General features: G+C 40.7%; 1 protein-coding gene and 1 long non-coding RNA gene across 2 annotated transcripts; both read right to left on the reverse strand.

Moving 5' to 3' along the window:
* Positions 1-829: 829 nt before the first annotated feature.
* LOC101856228 (nucleoporin Nup43) lies at positions 830-25,287 on the reverse strand. The gene is made up of 8 exons (XM_005089264.3): positions 25,101-25,287; positions 18,165-18,299; positions 16,067-16,144; positions 15,031-15,199; positions 12,993-13,128; positions 11,223-11,377; positions 7,398-7,526; positions 830-1,920 (listed from the first exon to the last, which is right to left on the reverse strand). The coding sequence occupies exons 1-8, from the start codon at positions 25,218-25,220 to the stop codon at positions 1,721-1,723; spliced, it is 1,122 nt and encodes a 373-aa protein (XP_005089321.1). The 5' UTR covers positions 25,221-25,287; the 3' UTR covers positions 830-1,720.
* LOC118477360 lies at positions 22,549-23,468 on the reverse strand. Its single transcript, XR_004858322.1, has 2 exons — positions 23,265-23,468; positions 22,549-22,865 (listed from the first exon to the last, which is right to left on the reverse strand). It is a non-coding gene; the product is annotated as an uncharacterized LOC118477360 (long non-coding RNA).
* Positions 25,288-26,531: the final 1,244 nt, after the last annotated feature.

Here is a 26,531-nt window from a genome sequence, read left to right on the forward strand (position 1 = left end):
ATCTTCTGGCCGTTCTGTTTCAGATAATAAACCCAATTTATTTTTTTAATTAACTTTTGTTCTATTTTCACTCATCCTGTTCTTTGGATAACACACTTCTTTCCCAAAGAGAATCGAGAACTGGTCCTATTATTTCCGTGCTGGCACAAGGCGGATGTTCTGCAACTTTCTTTGATGTCAACTAAAGTGGTTCATTTTGCTCGGCTTCGCAACATTTTTTTGTTTGTTTGGGGACTCTAATGTCATATAAGTGCTCTTTCAATGTCAAACAAGTTGGGAATGCGATACAACGTACGAAAAATGCTGTACTTTATACTTTGTTTTGTTTTAGTAAGTGTTTAACACCATTTGCGACACAATAAGGCCATATAACTTATAATTGCCGAAGATTAGAGGTGCTACTAATGAGAAACACAAAAAAGGAGCAGAGATAAGGATGATAGATGTGATGTTTGATAGAAAAGAAGCAGCAAACCACACCAGAGCACCCGCCAACCACCCACAATTTATACTTTGCTACGTTACTTTTTTTGTAAACCAGCAAGATTATAACTTTGCAATTGTAAGTTAGCAAATTATCTGTGTGGAGTTCATAATAAAAGTGTTCGCTATACATGTACTATTCTGGACCAGTATTATTTTAATACATTGAGTCATTCTTGTCTGTGAGGAGATGCCCATTTTGTCTTCCACTTCACTGACTGTTTTGTGGGTTTGGCTTGTTTTGGTCAGAGCTTTCGAGAGTATCATATGCAATTTTGCTAGGAATGTCTTACCCACCAAAACACTGATGCATACAAAGTAGGCCTACACATAAAAGAAATGCAAGTTGGTACTTATAGAACATTTATTACAAACAATTTAAATGGTATACAATATAATTTTACACACATTTGAACCATTTAATGAAGGCAGTGACCATATTTTACATAGATCCAATTCAGCATTAATGAAAAAATGTGAAACCCGGTGTAAACAATTCCTCATTCTCATGACAGACAGATTCCTGTGTTTTTGGAGTACTTAGTCCTATTGCACTTGGGGAAAGCAACTCAGCTCTTTATAATGTGTCTGACAATTTTACCATTCCCACAGTTTTCTTCCAAATGATTTGGTGTTATCTCTTTTCACTGAACCCAACCATGTAGCCAATCTTATAAAGCAAGATATTAAATGAAATAAACAGACGAAGGTGCTCGCCTAATCATGTACATCATATTCACATAGTACTCACTCTCATTAGACAGGAATATTTGTTCAAGTTACCGGAGTCTTGGGTTCTGTATTGCTCTAACGGATACCTCTATGATGAGATAATTAGCTGTTCAAACAGTCCCTCCCCATTTCCTCCCTTGTGTATTTCTTACATGACAATGACACCGTGTAAGACAGCCACCTGTCTAAAATAGCACCTTTGCTCCTAAGCAACCCCCCCAAGCTCAGAAATTCGCTTTTGCTGAATTTTACATTTAGAATTAGAGCTGGATTCAACAAAGAGTGCAACTCATCAGCAGTACTCTTAATTACATATCATACCATCCTCGACAAATTTGCATTGGGAGTAAAGCCATATTGGTCTATGTTCCAAGGCCCCCTTTAGTATTTCCTCTTACACAGATCTTGCTTATAAATTAACGTTGAGAAATGGTCCCCGAAAGTTTATTTATAAGCTGACTTCACTAAACAAAATGATGATGATGATGATGATGGTGATCTGATCCTATCTAAGCATGGGCAAGTCAATGGAGTAAATTGTTTCACTGTCGGTGCCACACAGTAGCGTGCTGGTCTCAATGTCCAATGAATTCACAGGTAAAGACTTGTTAGGAAGGAGAGAGGCAATGTCCAGTTTCTGTCTCGAGGTCTCCAGACTCAACCAAGGGCTGCTGATTCCCACATCCTTCATTTCGCTCTCTTTCCCTGAAGACAGGAAAAAAAGAATTGTGTTTGAGAGCATGTAGGCTAGTCATAACTAAAACATCAAGTAGGCATGTAGGCCTACCTGTAAATATATCTATACACACTGGGGTCAGCCTAACAAAACACTAAATCTGAAAACAGCAGTAAATCAAAAGAAAAGAAAATCCCTGATTTTTTTCTTTCTAATTGAGCAGCTTATCTAAACCAAGGAAAATCTAGCAGTCACGCATACTTCATTTAAGTCGAATCCACTGTTTTATGTACATACCTTCTCAAATCATCACCATCAATATGAAATATACATTTTACATGCTTTTCGAGGCTTGAAAATGGCATCTGGCGGGAGTCTATTTGAATAGATTGCCGACAATTCATAATACAGTAGAACATGACTACTGTGGCACCCACTACAGCGGGACCATACCGGAATCCCCGTTTTTCTTCCTATGTAAACTCAATTACTTATGCTTGGATATAGCAAGGAAAAGAAAGTCCCGAACTTGGATACAGCGGGAGAGATCGGGAGAACTCTAGCTTGGGGGTGGGGTGGGGGGGGGGGGGGGGGGTTGTAGGCGGGCTCCAAACAGGCAGTCGGCGTTGTGATTGGCTAGTCCAGTGATGAGTGAGGGGCAGGTGGTGGGCCTAGAGAGGAATGGAGCGGAGAGAGAGATGGTGTGGAGGGATACGCTGTGTGAACCACTACAATCGTGATGTCGATCTGTTATATCCCTAGCACAGGCCAAAAAGTAAAAGAAGAGTACAGCGTGTAGTGTGTGATTCCTGATTCATTGAATTGCGATCGTTGATGCTCAAGCATACCCACGCATACACTTCTCCAGTTCTACAGTAGGCCTACCGGTACAATAGACAGCACAAGCAACAAACAGAGGAATAGATGGCTTCCAACGAAGACAAAAGGAAATGCTTTTCACTCGAATGAAAGGCCGAGATAATGAACAAAGTTGACTAGAAAAGGAAGACTAATCTAAAGCACACATTTTATTGATATGGAAGGGATGTAATCATGTCTATTTTATAGAAAATTTTAGGTAATTTCCCCTTTGCATTCCTATAGCGGGAACTCGCCTACAGCGGGACTTTTCTTCTGGAACCAAAAGTCCTGCTATTGTCGTATTCTACTGTACACCCATTTTTTTCCACTAAGATTGTATCTTAATTGATTTCTTCATCAACATATCTTTCCCTTGCTGGTAATGTTTAAAAGTAAGTCCCCCTTCCTATTGCCACAACAATTCAAATGAACATTGCACTATTGACATAAGGTAAATCTTGGAATATCAATCTTGACGAGACAGTCACCCATACTGTTACCCTAGTTTTCCTCCATTTTCGAGTTCGGAAGTGGAATATCACAACAATGGAGCACTTACGATTATTCTCGATTTTAGTTTAAGCATTAATTTTTTTCACCATGGCCTTATCCTGCTCCCGTAGAATTCTCACATTGACAATTTCTCTTGATCTAGACAGAGTTGAAGGTGATTTTCTTTTTAAAATAAAAAATTCGATCTTCTTGATCAACAGAATTTACAACCGCAGCAAAAACCTCTAGATTGACAGAAAGAATGAGTGAATCAAAGAAAGGAGGAAATTAACACAAAAAGTTCCACTATCATGACTAGCCAGATTTTTACCTATTTGCATGTGAAAATGTATTGCCGACCGACCTGCAACGAATGTATAGAGGAATAATGGCCAAGAGCAGGAAATGCCCAATCTGGCAGGTTTCTAATAGGGTAAACTGCCCTAGGTACAACCAGACCTAGGTGCGACCACTTTCACTATCTTCTAAGGAAGTGTCTACCACGGAGTCCGAAATTCCGTCTCAGCGATCTTTTAGTTAGTCCGGGCCCCCCGCGGTAGGCCATAAATTAGCGGCAGGTGACCTGCAATTTCACGCGTCAAGTCGGGGATTGACCGGTGTCAACTCGTGCACAGCGCTGTCCTATCTTGTCCTTATCAGAACGCGTTTCTTCCCCTAATTTCATGAGCCGTAAAATGATGCTCACTCTACTCCTAGAACCTATTTCTTCACCAATTCCGCTTCGTCTACGTCTTCTTGATATCTTGTGAAAGTTTCAACAGTTTTCATTGATTCGTTTGGGAATAATAACAGGTTTAAATTGTGAGTGTTAAGTGATTGGAAGCGCCGATAATAATGTTATCTCTTCAAATTTAATTACAAATCATTCGAGAATGGAACGATGGTCTTTATTTCTGTTTGCACGGTGTGATAGCCATCAAATCATATTTTCTAATGATATGAATTTTGTTTTTCCACCACTTTGCAGTGACTGGCTATCAGTTAGTGAATTGTGTTCCTAAGTAAAAATCGTTAAACTGCAATGGGCCAGTCACACATATGAGAGGCATAGAGTCTCTGAATGGACTTTGTCGTGTGTGTTGGTGTTTAAATTTAACTGTCAAACAAAACAAGTACAGAAAGCCCCGATTATGTAAGACAATGGCAGGAGATATTCTCTTGATTTATGGGATTGATGTGAGGGACGAAAATGAACAGTCGTATTCCGCTAACATTTGTGTCAAGTGTTTTACCGCGATTTCAACTATCAAAGGGAGATAGGGTGTTACGTCACGTCAATTTATGCCGCAAAAAAGCAGTTGACACTAGTAGGAACATGTGGTGTGCGTTTGACAATAGCAGAAATGTGAATTCCTTCTCCGTTTTGTCGGTACCGCTTAGGTGGCTGCATACAAAGATCAATTTCAAGCTAACATCGTAAAACACCCCAAACATACCTCCCTCCATCCCCATGTATGCAAGGAACTAACAAACACAATTTGTACAGAAACAAGAAAATACTCCGTCGAAACTGCAAAAATTGAGGAGGCAAAAGGAATGGAAGCAATATTCAATCTTCTCAATGAAAGATTTAGCCATGTTCACACTGCAATATCAAATCTCAAACCAGTCGAACGATTTTCAGTTCCACAAATCTTCTTAGCAATCGACAATTACATGTCCGCATTCAGACGCTATTTCCCCGCAAAGTTATCCCAAAGCCACACATATCATAACAACACTGTATTCCACACATACAACAACACATGTTTGCTCTCGGGCTTTTAGGAGAACAGGACACAGAAAGCAGTCACCAAGTGATCTCAAAACTGGAAGCCAGAGTATGAAGGATCCCAAACCAGATAGACATAATGCGTTTTATTTTTGTGTCGCATCTCCTGCAAATAGCTCCCTCATTGCGTGCTGCTGGATATGTTTAGAAAGAAAAATTGTATAAATGTATACTTTTACTCTGTACATGTTCATTTCGTGAAAAGAAATCGGTGCTGTATATTGAAGATACGTCAGTATATCATTATTCAGGAGGATACACATTCCATTGGATACAAAAAGTCATGAATGCAGGGAAGCGTTTTGGCTATCATGCTCATGACAAGTTCCATGTTCGTGCTGGAAACAAAATTTTGAGTGAGTCAATTTCTAAACACATTTTCCTGTCTTACGTGGCAGTTTTGTAAATATTTATCGTTAGGCTTATAAGTTATTAGCCATTCAATATGTGTTTGTTGTTTTGACTAACTATAAATAGACATACATTTTAAGAGCATCTAACTCAAAAACGTGAGCAGCCATGGTATTGCTATTTCATACCAATAAAGAGGTTTAGTTGCTTTCTCTAAAGAACAAACTTGTGTTCCCGTATGATATTTTTTTTGTGTGTAAGACGATAAAACATGTGTTGAAAAATTCATTTCACCGGCTACCGACGCAGGTAGCGGGAGGGCAGGTTAGTGACCTCTGGGTGACCGGCCCGCCGTGACCCGGTCACTCCATCGCCGAGCCAACTAAAAGAGCGCTGTCTGTACGCCGTGCTACGTACTCCCCGATTGGGGTCTTCGTAGTCATGGTGTCTAGGTGGACCCCAAAAATGTTGGATTGTGATTGGCTCCCTGAGCGAGCGGTAGTTTACATTGGTTACAATGCAAGGCTGCTAGGCCTACTTACTGATCGTCTCGGGTAGTGATTGGATTTATCTTGTGTTACTATAATTAATTTATTTTCGCCTAGAGAGAGAGAGAGAGAGAGAGAGTATTTAAGGAATAAACGTATCTAGATCTAGATTTTGTTGTGCACCCAGCCAAGAGTGTGCAGTTAGGTCTAAATTTAGATTCTAGATCTAGTGGTGGCCTAGTGGGCGAACTGCACACTCTTGGCTGGGTGCACAACAAAATCTAGATCTAGATATGTTTATTCATTAAATACTCTCTCTCTCTGGGCTAAAATAAATAAATCATAGTAACACTAGATCGACACACCGCCCGAGATGATCAGTAGCCTTGCATTGTAACCAATGTAAACTACCGCTCTCTCAGCGAGCCAATCACAATCCAACATTTTTGGGGTCCACCTAGACACCATGACTACGTAGACCCCAATCAGGGAGTACGTAGACACTTCCATCTTCTAAATAAAGCAGGAGAGTGAAACAAAATTAAAATTAACAGAGCACCTTCCCTTGGGCTGTCTGTTGACTTATAATCCACTTCCTTTTTCATTTCCCCTTTTATTGAAGTTGGTAGGAACATTTTAAAAATGTTAGCTGAAAAACTTTGGTTTGTGAGATTTTCAGGTAAGTTGTTCAATACTTAATTTTTACATTTCATAGGCTTTAACCCTTAAAACCCTGAATTCTTTTTTTTCATACCTCCCTAGAATCCTGAATTAAAATTGACATACTAGAAAAAATTAGGTAGGTTCATTATTTTGTTTACTGTGTGTTTAATTGTTGTTAGATTTTACTGAAGTTTGAAAATTTTATTTATATATAAATGTACAGTCTGAACAAAAGGGGAAAAGGTTAAAATACTAGTTTTTATGACCAACTCGGTAAGTTAAGTCTTGTGTGTGATCCCCGGCTCCACTTCAGTCAAAGTATCATTAGACCCAGTCGTAGATCTAGCCTCTGGTAGCTTTAGTGGTGATCCCCTGCCAATTCCACTATCGTCAAAATGACTCAAAACCATCATCGATGTTATGCGGAACATTGCAATCGTCTTCAACGGTCATATTTATCCATATATCCGACTGGGAGATCATTATCGGGGTCTGGTTAGGATAAAAAATGTCAAAAATTTTGCGGCCTGTAGGGCCTGGCAGCGAAAAGTGACTATTTTTTCTTAAAAACTCGCAAAATTTCCAAACTTTCGGTGTAGAACTGCTCTCATGCCATTATCGATACTTTCTGCTCGCGACAGAGTCATCTGGAGTTACATCCCCAGTTTCTAGCACTGGGAATTAAACGATAAAGTCGACCAGCGGTATAGGAAAATACGGCGTCAGCGGTATAGGGTTTTAAGGGTTAATAGAAAATTCACAATAACTATTGCTTTTTCAAAAAGAAAATTTGTCTGCTGCAAAACAATCTTTTTCTAGGTTGGCAATTTTGAAACCAATGCAGTTGAATTGCTCTCACCTTTCCCTTGAAAGAAAGTGGACATGGGTTCATTGCTGAATGCTGAGCCATCCCAGTGCCACAGTGAGCCATCATCAGAACAGGTGAACAAGTGATGAGGGTTGTGGGGATGGAACTTGACTTCCCACACTGAAAGAACAAAAATAATATTGATTAATAAATGAGGACAAATATAATTGAAAATGCTACAATCAACGTAAATTAGATAATTCAGGCATTGGACTGCCTTGTTCATGCCTGTGAAAACTAAACCGGCCTGAGATGGATACAACGTCCCAGCAGAGATGCCCAATAAAAAAAACCCTCCCATGAGTGCACTGGTAAAGAGCCTTACCTTTACACCAGACATCAGTGAAAAAGTAATATGAATAAGGTATACTCATTGTCTCCTGCTCAAAACACAGTGGCTTCTTTCCCACAGATAAAAGCTTTATTTCCACCCATGGAGCATGGATGTGCGCACCTTCTCCCTTAGCTTCACCATTTCTCATTCATGAAGCTTCGCATAGCTTGCTACCCACCGTGACTGCTCCTCTCCCAGACAATAACAGCGGAGTACAGTCAAACCTGCTCTGATGGCCACCTGTATAAAACAAGCACCTGTACAAACAGCCATTACCCATTTCGGTCCTTGCATTTTAAAACATTATAACGACACCGTTTAAGATGGCCACCTCGACAATGGGTGGCCATCTTTGACGATTTTGACCGTATTTACATAGTAGTAGAACAACAGAGTCAGTGGGACCCCCCCCCCGAGTTTTACTTACTTGCCCAGTGTCTGTGCTGTAGTGATTAGGCGCTTCGCTGTCCCATGCAGGAGGAGACCTGAATTCAATTCCCGAGTCGGCAGTGTCTTGGTATTTCTACTGGGATGTTATATCCCTCTCAGTCTGGGGTGGCCCTAACAGACAGGGCCAGAAGCCCGCCTCCTAAATGATCTAAATCGCGTCAATTGGGGGTACCTACATCTATGTAAAAAAAAATTTACCTTGTAACACGGGTAGCTCGAATTTGCTGGGACCAGCCTTGGTAATTCAAGGGATCCGTAGTTGAAGCAGAGATGCCAACCACAGAAAACCGAAATGTGTATTGGGAAATATGAAAATGTGTATTTTCAGTTGAAAATGTGTATTCCCCACGACCGACCAACCAACCAGTAGGCTAAAACAGCACCTGGACATGGATGGCTGGTGCCTCTATAAATAAATCATTGATGGTCGACCAACCAGTAATAGTAAAATGTTCAGGGTGTCCAGCAATATTTCCTGAAAAAAAATTACTAGCTCACCAGCTCGAAAAAGGGAGCACACACGCGTACAATATACATGTATCCAGTCAACAACATGTCAGTGTTCAATGTTGTACTGGGGTCTTGTTTGACTTAAGTATTTCAGTCTATTATATAATATTTTCCTCTCATTATTATATAAAAAATAAATCCTGCTTTGAGAGTTCGGAAGGGCCTAGGACAAGAATTTCGACTACCAAGAACCAGTCGGGATGTCATGATTCATATTATGAACTGACAGACTTAAATTATTGCTCAAACTCAGAGAAAAGCAATAACTTGAATGGCTCAAGTAGACCCATGCACTGTGAGAGTTGTAACAACTGTGGTAGGGCAAGATGCAGTGACACTGAAAATCTGCCAGTCTTGAACAGAAAGCTACAACATATACTGTAGGTATAATTTACTATCACCAATCCAAGTAGGTATAATTTACTATCACCCATCCAATGAAACGCGAACACTTTATTTCAATAACACTGACTTGCAAAGTATGAGGGGGTCCCGATTCCGCACATGGCCTGCACCAACGCGCGCTTTGCAGAAAGCTCTAATCAAAATTCTGAAAAGTGCTTCCAAGTTTTTGTCCTCTGGTGTTGCCTTAAACCCCCAATAGTATCTTAAACCCCAAAAACTCAATAATCTCCTCCCCTATTCCGTAGTCATATACTTCGCAACGCCGTTACTCCCACAAAGACGGTCTTTGCTCACACGATGCCACATTTATTTATGATGCAAGGCGCACACGGTCAGTGACCGGTCACGATGGCGAGCCAGACAATCTAAAAATTGGACGACGCTTGTAGGCTACTTTCTTTTCTTTTTTTCCACAAGTGACAGCACAGCGACGAGTCAGAGTATTTATTACATTTTATTTGCACGGCGACATTGTGTTTATACTGCACAACCCGCATGCCACAAATGTTGCGTTATCAGACAACTGCTGGCAAACTTCTCAGTGGTAACGAAAGCGAAAGTAGATCTTGATTTTCCCGATCGAGCCTCGGTGTCACATACGCTTCCGCTTGCCGCCATAGCTGCCTTTTCGCGTGAAAGTGAAACGTACTCTCCAGACGGGGAAAAGCTAAACGAATAAAATATCACGATAGCGACAGGCAATAATGAACTTATTGACCACATCGGCCTTGGTTTTCAATTATTCCAGTTCTGCGATACTGATACTATTTTGACAAAAGATGACTTGAGATAATTAAATTAGGTTTACTTGCCCAAGCTGAATCTCGTAGTTTTCGCATTCCAGGATGCGTATTTTTTCATGAAAAGTCGTATTCGCGTATTTTCGTCCAAAAATTGTACTAAAATAAGTAAAATCGTACTGGTTGGCATCTCTGTTGAAGGGATATCTAGACCTGCATGTGAGCCTCAACCAGATTGTCTGAAAATTTTGCGCAACCCCAACCCCCCCCCCAAAAAAAAAAGCCTTTGTGGGTGTCATAAGGAAGGACATCCGAGTAACGAGCGACCACCCCAACAAACACAATAAAGAAGAGACCTAACCCTAACCCCAAAAAGAACCTGCAACGGGCCTCATGTAAAAAGGCCAAAACAAGTCCTAAATGAAAAAAAATTATTTTAAATGAAAAAAACCACACTCCAAAACAGACAAGGAGCATATATAGATCTAGATCTAGATCTAGATGGCTTACATCTACATTGCTGTAGGGTTTGATACAATACAATAGAATTGAAATATGAATCCTCCATATACATCTAGATCTAGATATAATAATCTTAATAAATCTAGATCTAGATCTCGATCTTGTTGAACAAATGAATAGGAAGAGGCCTTAAACTAGAAATCCGCATCCGATTCCGAACAGAAGGACTCGGCCGAGTCTAGATTCTAAATAAATAAATAATTCACGCACCTGATGAAATGATTATTTTTACCAATGCCAATATTAATATTACAGCACAACCTATGATAGGGTTTGACACAATAGAATTGGAATATGAATCCTCCATTGAGGTCTATAATGATCTATATTATATTAATCTAGATCTAGATTCTATTAGAACAAGTGAGTCGGACTTGAATCTACACGATCTGAACAATTGAATTAGTCAACAAACGAAATTCAAAATGGCCGCTCGAGCACGAAACTGAAAGTAGATAATTTAGATTGTCGTCCTTTTTCGTATTCGCATTTCTACTTAGGTTCCGACAATTATGTCGGAAACGCCGACGTCAGCAGTCGGCGGTGCGCGCGTCGGCGGTCGGCACGAAAACGAAAGTACCGACGAAGCCGACGGGAGAAAAAGGGGGCGCTGGCAGTCGGCCAAGCCTCGCACTACGCACATTGACTGATACAGGTGGGCCTAGCGATAGCATCGGCCGGTTCACGGGTCGGATCGCGATTGTCGGATTTCAGACGATTGTCGGCAAACATGCAGGTCTAGATATCTTACAAAGATAAAGAAGAAAAAAACCCTGGGGAATACAGGCACAGTTCGACGGAAGCACGATTTCGAGTCTTTCTGTGTTTGACCTATCCGTGTCATACCGTACTTACTCGCGCCAGTGTGAGCCTCCAGCAGTGTCATGGGGAACTTCTCCTTCCTCAGGTCCCACACGGTGAGCATCCCGTCCTCCCCGCCAGTGGCCACCACGTGGGCCTGACCGGGGTGTTTGTCCACACACAGCAGCGGGGTGTGCTGGCCCTCAGAGCTGGGGGGAAAGGAGAGACACACAGCCAGTTCAGCTCAACGGTATACAGGCAAAGACGAGTCCAAGGAAAATAACAAGAGCAGAGACAAAGTCCAGAACAAGTACAAAGACAATGACAAAAACAAAGATAAAGACTAGTACAAAAACAAAGATAATAACATGTACAAAGACAAAGACGAGTATGAAGACAAGATTAAAGACAAAGACAAGTTAAGGATGAGAACAAAGACAATAACAAGTACAAAGACAAAAGACGAGCACAAAGGCAAGTACAAAGAAAACAATTAGCACAAAGACAAACACAGGTATGAAGATAAAGACAAGGGGAATGATGTGAAAACCAATTCAAAAGAACAGCTGCCCTTTCACCGTCCACTTCCTTAGGAGAGAAGAAAACTGGTGTGGGAGGCAAATAGTTTTCAGTACCCAAACAATAGAGAAGAGAGTTTTGTCAACCATATTGGTTTCCAGGCTGCCTTTGTTCAAAATAAGTTGAACAAGAAATTTGTTTGCTCTTCATTTGTGTCATGACGTCATGGAATCAGGCGCTTGCCAGTTTTTGGGAAGGAGAAGTTATTCGTATCTTCATAAAGCTTGTTCACTTGTTTTGTTTTTGATGAAAAAAAATACCCACCTATCTTGAAAAGAGGACAAGATATCTGCGAATGAAGGAAGTGAGGTCGGCTGGTTTCAGAGGTAAAATTAGCTAGAAAATTGCCACCAAACATAGGTGAGTTCCACAGCTTGAGAGTCCTTGGAAAGTGGAAAATTTAAACTTTTTTGTGCCTTTAATCAACATTTTAAAGTAAAACCCTTACAAAAATATGTTTTTAAATGGACATAAAAGGTGTTGAGCCACCCCACAAATAAAAACTGCCAATTTAGCAGGGAAAATATGTTTCTTCAAATTTCATTATTTTGACAAGAGCCTAACTCCCCAATGCTTCCTCACATTTCATTTTGTTTTCAGTCTAGAGGATCACATCAACACAATAATCATCATTTTGTTAGTTTGAGTTTTTTTGTTCAAGTAAAATGAATCACACTGACACAATGATGGTCATTTAATTTTGACAAAAAGTAAGATAGACAGACAGGCAGAAACGAAAGGGGGGAAAGCAAAGAAATGGGACCCTCCAAACATCCCTTTGAGCTGGGAAAAAAACAAGACAGAGAGACAGACACAGTAGAGGAAAAGAAAAGAGAAAAGAAGTACAACTTACCAGTGATGCCCTCTAGCCACCCACTTGTCCTTGACCAAAGAGCTAAAGAAAAGCACTTGTGGGTGGTTGGCTGGTGCTGTAATATGGCTTGCTCCTTCTTTCCTATCAAACATCTATTGTAGGCCTACTTATCTCTCCCTCATTTTTATGTTTGTTACTTTCTTGTAACACCTCTAACTTTCAGCACTTTATGACTTTTGTTGTGTTGTAAGTGCCATAAAACTTTTACTAAAACAAAAGAAAAGCATTACAATACTACAATAGCCATTTAGGGCAGGTATAATGCAATACAGAAAAGTAGAAACCACGGAAGGACAGTGAAGGAGAAGGACTGACAGGTTGCAATACCTTCTACCACTAAAACGGGAAAAAAAGACAAACAAGGGACTCACACAGAGAATATTTTGGCACCTTTCCCAGGTTCTTGCCGCAAATCAAAAATTTTGAGCTGACCAAAAGAGCTGACGGTGAGCACTTCCATCTGCTTCAGGAACGTCACGGCGTTTATTGTGCAGCTGTCCGCTTTCTCTGTGGAGTAACAATACATTTTAACACAAAATAACATTTAAAGCGAGAAAAACAGCAAGGTACATGTGAAAATGAATAGAGAAAATGTTATATCATATAATGAGGTTAAAAAACCCTCCATTAATTTCTAAAATTTCTCAGTCATCTAAATATGACTCTGCTTTTTTCCCCTCTGTAGTTCTCAATTGTGTGTGACACACATATCCTCCCAAATTTTCAAAGGTGGGACAGAATAGAGAAGATTAGCACTCTGCTATCAATTACAGTGGAATCCTGTTATAACAAGAGGGAGGGGACTGGATTTCTTTTTGCTATCTCCCCTGATGATGATTTCGTTCAACATGACCTGCAGCACTTTGACCTTTCCACCCCCCGCATTGGAGAAGTGAGAGGTATAGTAGTGGTAGACCTAGATAACCTAGACGAGGCTGGCCTATCATGCAATACGCTCTACTCGTCTGAACATGCCATACCCTCCCCACTCATTCACTCTTGCCTTCATTATTGGCACATATGGGCTCCGATTCTGTTTCGCTAGATCACCAACAAATTTTTTCAACTGGCAAGGTTTTACAGCAGCAGCAATATTCCGCTATAACTGACTCGTTTGTCTGTTTGATTGCATTATAGCAATATTTTATTTACAAAGATAAAGAAGGAAAAACCACCCCCCAGGGTTTTAGAATAGTGTCTTTATAACAGACTTTTGGTTATTTCAGGACTTGTTAAAAGTAGATGCCACTGTACAAATTAGTTTTTTTTAAACCTTTATTTCGACTCCTTAGTGTAAAACTCTGCCATACGCCATTTAGAAAAAGTTATGTATGACAGTCTTATACTGAGCAGCAGAGTGATTAAAGAAAAAAGATACACACCAAGAATTTGGACCGAAAATAAGTTGAGTCTTAGTGCCAAAACAGGTGCTGGATCAACAACACAAAGGCACTCTTCTCAATACATAAAAATCATTGACTTAACTTTGGTCCACATGAATAATTAAGGGAATCATTAGGGAGGGGGCATTATGTTCTGGAGGGAATATAAACATTAAAACCAGTTATTCTGTTCTGTGGGAGTAAGGGCCTTGAGTTAATTACCATCCCCCCCTCCCCCCAACCCAAACTGAACTGCTTGACCAAGTGCTTGACCTTCATGGTCACAGTGGGTTGCACCTATGTCTTACAGGAACAGGAAACACTGGACTGTGATTGTCATGACTGGCAAAAACATGTGTGCGTGTATATTTGTCTGTGTGTGTGTGTGTGTGTGTGTGTGTGTGTGTGTGTATGTGTGTGTGTGTGTCTGAGTGTCACTTTACTGTTATCTTTTCTTTCCTTTTTTCTTTTTTTTGGTAAGTGTTTCACGGCGCTCGCAACAGCATAAGATCATGAGTGCACGGGACACATTAAACATTATCAGTTGGTAGGAAATTTTGAATTTCGCCCATGTGGCGGCCGAAGCCTACTCTTATTGATTATAGACCACCAAGGGATCTTTAATGTTCGCAACTTGCACAAGGGCCCTCCGAATTTTTTCAACCTTGTCCGAGAAGGCTATGTGTAGATCTTTTCTACCAGAAGATCAGGGGTGTGGCTGAAAGACAGAAGTAAGAAGGAGCCAACAAGTAGCAGTAGAAAGGCTGCAGAGCCCAGAGGAGGGGGCAAAGGAGGTGAGGGGGTGGGGGCAGAAAGACGAAAGCAAACGACAGAACATTGCTAGAGAGCAGGAAAGGTGGTGAAAGGAGACTATTTTAGAGAACAAAATTTTTACGTCACTACCCGCATTCGAACCCGGGACATTTGAATGAGAGGCAAACACCTTAACTTCTTAGACTTCTAGGCCACGAGAGCCCCCTTACTGTTACCCTCGTTGTGTAACACAGAAGGAGATGAAGACACCGACCTATGACCTGCACTGGTTCCCTCTGTCCAAGAGCCAGGACATTTAGATGTCCGTCCTCCCCTCCGCTGACCAGCCAATCGTCATCACGCGGTGAAATGCAGGTGCAGGGAGACGTGCTGCCTGGTGCAAAACGGTGCAACTTATCCCATGAACACACCTTACTCAGGCCCTGTAAAGGAGGAATTTGACAGTTCATGAGTTTTTGTAGGAGATTTAAAGCAATTGCAACACAAATGGGCCATAAAAACGCCGAAAAAAAGGAGAGATACGGACTATAATTGTTTGATAAGGAAAAAGGGGAACACCACACTTAGTGTCCACCAATCACAGTTCATCGAATGTTTAAAGTATTCAATATGCTTCTAAACAGTTTTGCTTTCATAGCTTACCACTTGCTGTTAAATGTGGTATTTTAAAAAATGTGTAAACTGAAAGATTTGAAGTACAAAGCTGGATAATAGAAAGTTCTGTTTTTTTCTTTTTTCATTAGAAGAGGCACAATCATTCTGCCTCAGAATTCCTTTTTGCATGCTATTGGGAGCAAATAATACATATGGTAATTGGAAAGGCAAATAGAAAATAAGAAAGAGAAATAAGGATCAAATGTCTATTTTCTGATTACAACCTTTAAACTCCACAGAGGCAAAAGAATGAAGATCTGTATTAGTAAGTTTTTACGAGAGGGCACTGTCATTCATTACTCGTACAGACAACATGAACATGGACAAGTTGAAATCACAGATAGCTTGTACAATTTGCCATTCCCAGACTAATATATATATATCTTAAAGTTTTTGCTAAACAGTCTACCTGAATCATGGACGAGTCGAACACATTTGTCAATTCCTGATCTGTCTGACTCATCCGTGCTTTGTTTGTTTGTTTGAGTAGTAAATATAAAAATATATAGACAATAACAGTCTTTTAGTGCTGGAAAAAAGCAAAGCAGATGGACAGAAACTACAAGCAGAATGAAAAGAAGTAGGGCCTATGAGTGGCATCCTCCAACCACCGGTTTGATTCCAGTACTACCCACCTCTGTGTTTGGCTGGTGCTTGTAGACAGCCACACCCCCTGCAGAGGAGGACACTGCCAGAAGGTCATGGGACATGTACTGAAAACAAATGTACACGCACAAATGAAGACTACAAGGGGAAATAATGGCAGACTCACATTTTGCAAAACCCAATCAAGGACATCCAACAATATAACATCAGATTATATATATAACAATCAACAAAATTACATCTAGTAGGACTGATTTTGATGTAGTGTATGTAATAGGGCTCTCAAATTCCTGGTGGAGAAATTCGGGACAGTTGGCAAACCTGCACTTTGGTGGCAACAAAGTTGGCAAACGTAACTATCAAGGCCACCTTATATTCTACAATGCCGTCACTGTTGTTGCAGAATGTCAGTCATTGCGGAAAAGTTCAAAATGTGAACAATCCCATTATTAGGAATGATAAGGAGAAATCTACAATGTCATATTCAAGTCAAATATTAATAAATTAGTATCAGATTTAAAAAACCCCCACCCTAATTAACTAACAGAAGAAAAGCATGAATATCAAACAAACTACACACATTCAGTAAAGGTGTATAAAATGGCAATGTCAACCATTTGAGATCAAAATGAAATTCATGGAGCCCACTTTACCAAACACGGTTAATCCGTAAACAGTGGTAAACTGAAAGAAAATAAAATCTCCCAAATTTTTCTTCTTTATCTTTGTAAAAAAGAAAGCTATAAGCTGAAATGCTGCCCGGGGGCTTTCGTGGCCTAGAGGTTAAGGTGTTCGCCTCTCATTCAAAGGTCCCGGGTTCGAATCCGGGTAGCGACCTGAAAATTTTCTTCTCTAAAATGGTCTTTTTTCACCTCCTTTACTACTCTCTAGCAATATTCTGTCTGCTTTCTTCTCCACTTTGTGCCCCCACCCCTCACCTCCTTTGCCCCCTTCTGGGCTCCTCACTCTTTCTACATTCTTTCTACTGCTACTCCTTGGCTCCTTCTTACTACTGTCTTTCAGCCACACTCCTGGTCTACTGGTATGAAAGATCTACACCTAGCCTTCCCGGACAAGGGTGAAAAATCTTGGAGGTCCCGTGTGCAAGTTGTGCACGTTTAAGATCCTTTGGCGGTCTAAAATCGATAAGAGTAGGCTTCGGTCGCCACCCGGGCAAAATTCAAAATTTTGTACCAACTGAAAATGTTTAATGTGTCCGCGCGCTCATATGACCTTATTATGCAGTTGCAAGTGCTGTAAAACACCTACCCAAAAGATAAAAAAAAAAAAAAAAAAAAAGAAATGCTGCCATTTCTAAACCGAAAAGATATTTCGAGGGTATGCTGACAAAATCTTCACTAGCATCCCTTAAGTAATGTAAATCATCAATAAGTCTCATACACTTCAAGATAGGTAAACACCTGACACGAGAGTGCATGAGCATCGATTGTCAGCTAGAGAGAAGTACCACCAGTGTACTGTTTGCCTATGTTTATGATATCGCACAAACATCAAAGGGCCAACACACTGTGTATAGGCCCAGTGAAGCAAGGAAAGTAGTGAATGTATGTCTGTCCCATGCCCTTCTGTTGGTCATGGTCTATAGTCTCTGCCAAGATAGTTCACATAGGCCTTAAAAATGAGCATAAGATGACATGAGGTGTTTCAAGTCAATGGCACTGGGCTTTTTCATTTCTCTAAACTAACGCAGAGCACAGAGTAGTGAGCAGTACAGTGTGATGATCTACTGTTTCATCTATTTTGCGTGATTGCTCAGCAAATCAAACAAGCAGAAAATGTCCAAGAGAAAGCGCAGTGCATATGGTCAGCAGCTAAAATTGCAGTTCGTAAAAAGGTGTATTACAATAAAAAAAAAAAAGAAGAAATTTGTCATACGCATGCCTTTTCCAACTCTATGCTGTTGACAATTATCATTTTTGAGCAACCCTCTCTAAATCGAAGAAAATCTAGCAGTTTTGCAGGTTTCAGTCTTAGCGGACTCCACAGTGTATGCACATTAAAAGCTTTCCTACTTGAATGCACAGTTACTTATCTTCAGTCAAAAGTATCAAATTCTTTTCTCACTTCCATTTTTTGATAACTGAAGAACGCAGCAAATTGACCTACCTGCATGTCTGTCACATCTCCAACATGTGGGATTTCAAAGATTTTTTGGGGTTCATGTTCCAGCAATGGTTCACTCATGCCATTGTCCTCCGTTGATAGACGATCCCAAACCTTCCACACAGACACACTGTTTTGCTAAAAATATATGAAGAAGAAAGAATATTTAACGATTTGATGAACAGCAAAGCAACATTTGCTTTCACACCTACTACTTTTTTTTGTACCCTAGATATGGACTATAGGGAATGGTGATGCATTCACCTTGTGATCTCGAAGTATTAATACAAAAGCGCTAGTTCTTATTGACTATGAATGCAACAGTGAATATACTGAAAATATATATGTGACAATACTGAGATAGCAACTGGGGATAGAACCTGTCCATGGGACAGTAATATATCAGGTGACAGTTTTGAAGTGAGCAATGTTTGACTAATGAAGTCTGGAGAAAAGAAGCTCTCAAGTTTAAACACTAAAAAGCACTAGACATGTGACAAAAACAGGGATAATACAATTCACATCCAAGACGGTACTTCAAGTTTGGTTGTACAGACCAGAATCAAACGAGCAGATATACTGAAATACAATGCAATAAAAGACGAATCTCGGATAAGAAGGAAAACATACCTGACTTGAATAATTGGGAGAAGTTTCAAACAATCCATCCAAGCTATTCTTCAGCATGGTATTTAAACAGATGAGAATACATTTGTGTATGAGAAAGTTAAGAAATACTGTCTTATTAAGATTTTACAAATTTTCTAATCGAAACAGAAGCAGACACAAACAGAAAGAATACGAGTTATATTTTCCTTCGAATTGCAAGTCTAAGAAGAGAGCCAATTTGGTCCTGAGCTCAATTAAAACTTACGGCCACCAAATTTTAAGGGATCAGACTCTTGACATCTTTTGAAAATTAAAATTTTTTGATAGTATAGAAATATAGATAGAACCTGGTTCCTCAAAAAATAATACAGTATAACTTAATAGTATAACATGGACTGCTCGAATTCGTCGGGACCGGCCTCAGTAGTTCGAGGGATCGGTAATTCTATGGATATCTAACAAAGACAAAGCAGACCCCCCCCCCCTCCAAGGGCTGCAGGCACAGTTCGACGGATGTGAGGTTTCGAATCTTCAGTGTTCGATCTATCTGTGTTATACTGTATGTGGTACTCAGTGAATCACATAAGAATCATAAGTTGCAACGTTCTTTTTAACCAAAACTGCCTCAACAAATTAAGCGTGCCCTATGATTCTATCCACTTGACATAAATAAACGAAAACTTTACAAGTAGCTATGATGGAAGAAGAAATGTAATTTTAGGGCTTGAAAGTCTCGATCAGGAAAAATAAAAAAGTTGATCAATATATATGCTTTTGTTTTAAGCTTTCACTTTCATTGAAATTACAAATTATGTACAATGACCAGGAGGAACGGCACACAAGAAAAGTGTTCTACACAATACCAGAAAAAGAGACTGGAGTGATAGTAAAATAATACTATCCTGGATGGCACCAACTGTATTCAAACGAATCTAATGGGAAATGTGAACTGGGGGTAAATTAACCCCTGTCGCGCGGGTGCCGAGTTTATAACGTTCCCCAATAAGCATATTTTGGTACCTCGCATTTCATCCGGTCCCACATCATCAGTCCAGCCCCTGACTCAGCGCAAGCGTGTTGAGTATCATCCATATCGCGACCTCAGTGCTTTCTTGTCCTATCTCCATTTTTTTTAAACATTGAAAATGTGGCTGCTCACCCTTTGTCATGAACTGTTTTGACTGTTATTAGAAATGGAGATGTAAGGACAAGAAAGCACTAAGGTAGCGATGTAATCACCGGGTCCTGTATTCCCGCAGCTCAATGTGGGTGTGTGTGTCAGTCTGCTTGAGTTTGTGTGCATTAATTTGTAGCTTACTTCTAGATCCGTGTTCACAACACTTTATAAAAATAAAGATAGATCTAGAGCACTATTTTAATCAACGATTAACACACTCCAACAGCATTCACGACAAAAACACATTTCCAGGGCCGCTCGCTGTATTGTTAACAGTAGGCTCCATGCTGAGTGACCTCGACAGCCCGCCGCGAACATCCGCATTATGAAATTACTGATAAGACTCACATCTTGCCACAGATACACTACACAGCAGACGGTGTAATCTTTAGAGTAGATCTAGATAGTACAATGAAAATTAAAGCAAAAGTAAAGTAAAGTAGAGCAAAAAGGCCATAGCTCATGACCCGCTATTCTCACCCCCACCCCGGTGTGAGCATGAGGCGAGCCTTAATGTTCTTAAAATTAGGCTTGATCAAAATCAGATCTATAATTGTGAGGACCCGTAGGTATCAGCTGCGTTCTGCTCTTGACATTTCGTCCTTGCATAACTATAGATCTAGATTTCTAGTCTAGAACTAGTTCAGATTTTTTTTTGTGTGTGCGGTTTTTTTTTCACTGTTGTTTGCTGTTCATGGTATGGAATGGCCTTCACCCAGCTCATTATAAACTAAACCTCAGCGAGACATAGGGCCATAGGCTATTCTAACCCACATGCCCTTACAGACAGAACGTCAACATGACTTTTGCGCATGCATTACTCATAAGCGCTATCGGAGAAGTGTCATATCTAGGTCAGATGTCTGAAGTCCGAGAAAAATTACGGTTGATGTCAACGATGCTAAAGCCTTGTACGCCTAATAGACATATGACTACAGAGTGGGCGTAAACAGGGCTACGATTGGTTTAAAGTTTGACCCATGAATACATAGTAGGCTAATACGGGATGCCCACTACAGATGGGATCGGCCGAACGCCCGACTCGGTCGCCTCAAAGACAAATGTGTTTGTTTTCAGTTTCAAGCGATCAGCCCGATCCAGCCGTAGTGGGCACCCCGTATTACGATTCTCTAGGAATTCCCGGTTTCGGTCTCACGCCTTTGACCGTCTTCTCACAGCGGGTTTGGAGCGCTCATAGAAGAAAAAGCAGGAGGAGCATGACGAAGAGGAGGAGGAGAAAAAGAAGAAGATGAAGAAATAGAAGGAGAAAGAGAAGAAGAATTTAGTAGTAATCAATAATCATGGGTCTCAATTCAGAATTTTAAAAAAGGAGGAATTTGCGGGTGATCGCCACAGAAGCCCATTTTCGCGAAACACCCATTATTATTATACTGTTGAACGCTAGAATGCTGAAATAAAATCCATAAATTTATCAAAGCAAGGTTATTTCACACCAATTTTAGGGTTTGGGAGATAATTTCAAGTAAGAGCCACGTACAAACAATATTTTCAATCTTGATTACATACAGAAAGTGGTGGCGTCTGGGGTCTTATTTATATTTTTTCCCTTCATAATATTCGCCTATATAAACTATATAAAAATGAATCTTGTTTTGGGCCTAGAACCAGAATATCGACTGTCATGATTTATATCATATATATAGGCCTATATAATAAACGTGAAAGACAAAAATTAATGCTCAAACTCAAAGTAGATCTATTCAGTGTGAGAGGTGTAAGAACTGTGGGAGGGCAAAGATGCAGTGATACTGAAAATCTCCAAATCTTGAACAGAAAGCTATCTTATTTACTGTCACCAATCCAATGAAACACGAACACTTAGGCCCCAAAGTTCCATTATAACACGCTTACAAGTTATGACGGTTCCCGATTTCACACAAGGCCTGCACCAACGCACACTTTACTTTGCAGAGAGCTGTAGTAATAGCAGTAATCAAAATTTTTCTAAACATTAAACATTTGCTTCCAGTTTCAGTTTTTTTGTCCTCTGGTGTTGCGTCCAGCCCTCCCCCTATCTCAGAGTATATCTTTTAAAAAAATAAAAATTTCTTCCCATTCCGGAGTCCTGTACTTCGCAGGGCTCACAACGCGCGCAGGTTCATTGACCGGGCCCTAGGCGATCATAAATCAGGCAGCGCAGCCCAAGAACTACACACCTTGCTTGTGGGCTGACACACCGGCCGCTCAGGCTTCGGCCCACAGCAAGCAGTGACCTTCGTAATGATAATAATGATTACAACTACAACGGCCACGGCTAGGCGGTCTCTTTCTCCCTCTCTCTCTCTCTCTCCCCCCCCCTCTCAATCTCTCCCCCGCCCTCTCTCTCTCTCTCTCTCTCCCCCGCCCTCTCTCTCTCTCTCTCTCCCCGCCCTCTCTCTCTCTCTCTCCCCCCCTCTCTCTCTTTCTCTCTCTCTCTCTCTCTCCCCCCCTCTCTCTCTTTCTCTCTCTCTCTCTCTCTCTCTCTCTCTCTCTCTCTCTCTCTCTCAATGGTTTAGCTTCCCTGTGTTTGTGTTCAAACTAACGGACATGCAAAAAAATATTCTAGACAGACAAAAGCGATGGGAAGACAGAAAGTTGACTTGAGTTGAGTTAGAGTTTTACGGAAATGGAGGGCACACACTGATATGTTTTGACACCTTTTCATAGGATAAAATGTTTGGTAAGCTAGCAGTCCATGCCCGACATTCTGTTTCATCCGAAGGAAATCCATACAAGGTCACTTTTTCTGCACCTTTCTGACTGTCATAGCCAGTTTTGCATCCACCAACTGAGCATTTTCTTCCCATTGTTGTTCTTATTCCTTCAGTTTATTTTGAAGGTGTCAGTCACAGTCCAACAGAGTCATAACCACACATGATGAAAGCAATAAATAGGCCTAGAAGAGAAGCATGTAAGCACTGTGAAAGAACAGCAGATATTAATATACAAAGCAGGTCGGGAAAAACACAAAGGAGCTCCCCCATAATTATGATCCGTATACTTTTCCCTACCTAACAAGGGTGGGCCCCTAGACGCTCAGAGTCTAAGTCTAGATATATAGATTTATATCTACATGGTCCTTTTAGTCTATTGTTTGTGTTACAAACTAATCTAAATCTAAAAGCAGATCTAGGGATAGGATGGAGAGTTCGTTTTTAGTGGTTGTTTGCATAGAGAGGCTCTAAGTCAGTGAAGAGTGTGCGGATCAGGAGGGGGGGCCTCCACTGTGTAGACATGGATTTTAGAATGGATTTAGACAGATATGAATTAAACTTGCACGGTCAAAACTTCACTGTAGGTTTAATCTAAACACGTACACTGATGGAAGAGATATTTGATATTCACACAATCCAGATGATTTGGAAAAAACAACTGCATTAGGCCTCAACTAAAAGAATCCAGGCATTCACTGAGTACGATGGCGATGAAGAATCTGAAAATGAACAGTAGGCCTACAGTGCAGCCAAACAGCACTTCAAATTTGCGATCTCAAGACTGTTGGTCAATCTTAATTAATTAATTAATTAATTAATTAGTCACCACTTCTGTTCCTCAACACACACAATGATGTAGAAAATATTCACATAATCCAGATGACTTGAAAAGCAAACTGCATTAGGCAGAAATAATCCAGTGTCAAAGCATGAGAAAACAACAATTCAAACTGACCGCCGCACCCTGCGTAGGCTTATCACTACTAATGATCTACAAGGTTGTGGGCTTACTACACGGGTGTGTCAGCCCACAAGGAATCTAGGTCAGTAGCGCGCAGGTGGCCTGATTATATGACCGTCTAGACCGGGCCCAACAAGACGCTTGTATTTACTTTCTTTTCTTTTTTTCTTTGTAGCCCCCAAAAGTGACAGCACAGTGACAAATATTTATTTATTTTCATGGCGACACCACGTTTGTAATGCCGAACCTGCATGTTACAATAAATGTTGCGTTAAATTGACAATTACTGACAAATATCTGGGTGGCAACGAAACCGAAAGTAGATCTTGATTTTCCAGTCGAGCCTTGGTGACACAATTCCGCTTGCCTACAATTTGCGTGAAACGTATTCTCAGAGCAGAATTAATATAATCACAATCGCGACCGGCAGAAATGAAAACTAAAAGACGTTATTGGATTTGGTTTTCAAATATTCGAGATCTATTAAGTATTTTCCCTGGTCTCGGTGATTAAAAAAAAATTCCCGGGACCTGGCAATCGCCCTGCTCCCAACAACTCTCTTAGTGATTGGCCCGCTGTCGCGGTAGCGGGGTTTAGCGGAGGAAATGGCGGTAGCGGAAATCCGATAAATAGCGGACTATTGAGACCCATGACATGAGTAATACATGTTGCAAAATGGGGACTTTTTTGTTTGTTTTCCTACCTTGGGAGAGAGAGAGAGAGAGAGAGAGAGAGAGAGAGAGAGAGAGAGTGAGAGATGTCTGTGCGCCATGATATATGACTATATAATATGTTCCATACGTCAATAAAGGAGTTGGCGGAGGTGACTGTGACGCTACTAGATCTAGATCTAACGGACGAGTAACGCATGCACAAAAGCCATGTTGACGTTCTGTCTGTAAGGCAAGGGCATGTTTCTCACCCCCTGGTGAGAACAGGATAAGGCTGAGAATAGTACCCACTTTGGACTTCCACGCAAAAAGTAAACGGGGTGTCTACGTACACGGTAACCGGCAACCGGTCACGTGGTCTCAGTGTTATGTACACGTTAACCGCGCGGGCAGTTCAGAACTCCAAGTTCAGTTTTTGTCATTCAGTGTTGCCTTCGTCCCCACCCCTCCCCCGACTGTACCTTAATTTTTACAAAAATCAATACCCCCCATTCCGGAGCCCTATACTTCGCAGCGCAAGGCTTTGAATGAACAGTGGTGACCCCAACCGGTACTCACAATGCGATGTGCACACACAGGTTCACTGACCGGTCAAGATGGCGAGCCCAACAAGACGCTTATGACTTTCTTTTTTTCAGCAATTGACAGCACAGGACAAAATATTGATTTATTTTCATTCTGGTTTACCGTGTACGTAGATACTGAGACTAGGTGCCCGGTTACCGTGTACGTAGACACTCCGAAAAGTAAAAGGGCCCCGGCTGCAATGGAAAGTTCAAGTTGGTCAACGAAAATTAAAAGTCTAACCTGATCATCCCAACTCCCCGATGCAAAAATTGTTGATGGTGGAGATTTAACGTTAGCCCTTGGCCGCCAACGGACTTTACTAATCTTTTTTGACACAAATTTAACACTGAAGTCAGTCATTGTGCGGTGCACTGTGTTGGTTTGTACTTTCGTTATTTACCCGCGATGCGGAAGTGGAAGTTACAAAGTGCAGATTATTCACAGTAGACTCGGAGCAACGAAAGAGGATCTCGGGGTGGGGGGATCCACAAGCTTCTCCCTAATTAACATCTTGTAATAGCTATAAAATAGATTGGGGATTCTATAAAATCACATCAACGAAAACAAAGGTTACTGAATTATTTTTTTTCAGTCAAGATAAGTATAATATTCTTCGACTTTTCAACACTCACTTGACTCACAAAGGGAAGCAATCATGAATTTTTTCTTCTCGTCACGCGCCTCCAAGTTCAATTCAATCTAATACGTAGTAGGCACCGTTTATAAGGATTATAACGTTTTATGCAGATTCTGTTCTTGTTGCTATGACAGCAGTACTTAGTAAAGTAATGCAAAGGTTGCAACAGCCGATGATAGATCTGTGTGGCTAAATCATACAGGCCTACTGGTTGTGCTTACGCTCTGAACCGCACATTGCAACGGCTGCTCCTCAACGTACACAGGCAAACATCAATTTAGAATAAAACAAACACGCACACTCACAATAATACAAATACATTCAAGAAAACATATTACAGTCAAACATGTCCATAAAGACCATTCAATAGAACATAAAAAATTTACCGTTATAGACAAGTGCCCGCTTTGAGCAGGTTCTTACTTATGGCCACTTAGCCCTACTAGACTAGACAAAGTGGGTGGTTGGCGGGTGTTCTGGTGTGGTTTGCTCCTTCTTTCCTATCAAACATCTATTGTCCTTATCTCCCCTTCTTTTTTATGTTTGTTACTCTCCAGTGACACTTCTAATCTTCTGGCCCTCATATGACCTTATTATGCAGTTGCGAGTGCCGTAAAACTCTTACTAAAACTAAACTAAAGACTAGACAAAGTCATCAGAAGGTTTAAAGTATTAAAGTACAACGATTTCACTTTATCTTTCTGTAGTTCTTTTCTATTAAATATTGTTATTTTATTATAAGAACGTTCTTGTATTGATTGAACCTCCACATTCAGTTTGCAGGACGGGTTGCGGAAAACTTTTGAAGCAAATAGCCACCATAAGCAGGTTTTGAGACTGACTTAAGCCGCGAAAATGTGTGACCATGGCCAAGTTGGACAGGGCCCGCTATAGACAGGTGAAAAGTACGTAAGATCGCTCGGGCTCAGATTATAATGGATGCATAATTACTGAAAAGACAGCGAACAACGCAAAGGCATATAGAAAGGCAACGTGGAAATATATTACAGTAGGCTATAGATTCACAAGTACAT

Source organism: Aplysia californica, unplaced genomic scaffold (genome assembly GCF_000002075.1).
Source record: "Aplysia californica isolate F4 #8 unplaced genomic scaffold, AplCal3.0 scaffold00004, whole genome shotgun sequence".
In the NCBI taxonomy this organism is placed as follows: Eukaryota; Metazoa; Mollusca; class Gastropoda; order Aplysiida; family Aplysiidae; genus Aplysia; species Aplysia californica.

Bases quoted from the DNA above. Each gene is read 5' to 3' on its own strand.
- LOC101856228 (XM_005089264.3), bottom strand. From the start codon at position 25,220: ATGACTGACTTCAGTGTTAAATTTGTGTCAAAAAAGATTAGTAAAGTC. The intron at 7,527-11,222 runs GTAAGTACGGTA...TTGTTCTTTCAG, and splicing joins GGAGGCTCACACTGGCGCGA to TGTGGGAAGTCAAGTTCCAT. The intron at 1,921-7,397 runs GTGAGAGCAATT...TCCTGTCTTCAG, and splicing joins CACTTTCTTTCAAGGGAAAG to GGAAAGAGAGCGAAATGAAG.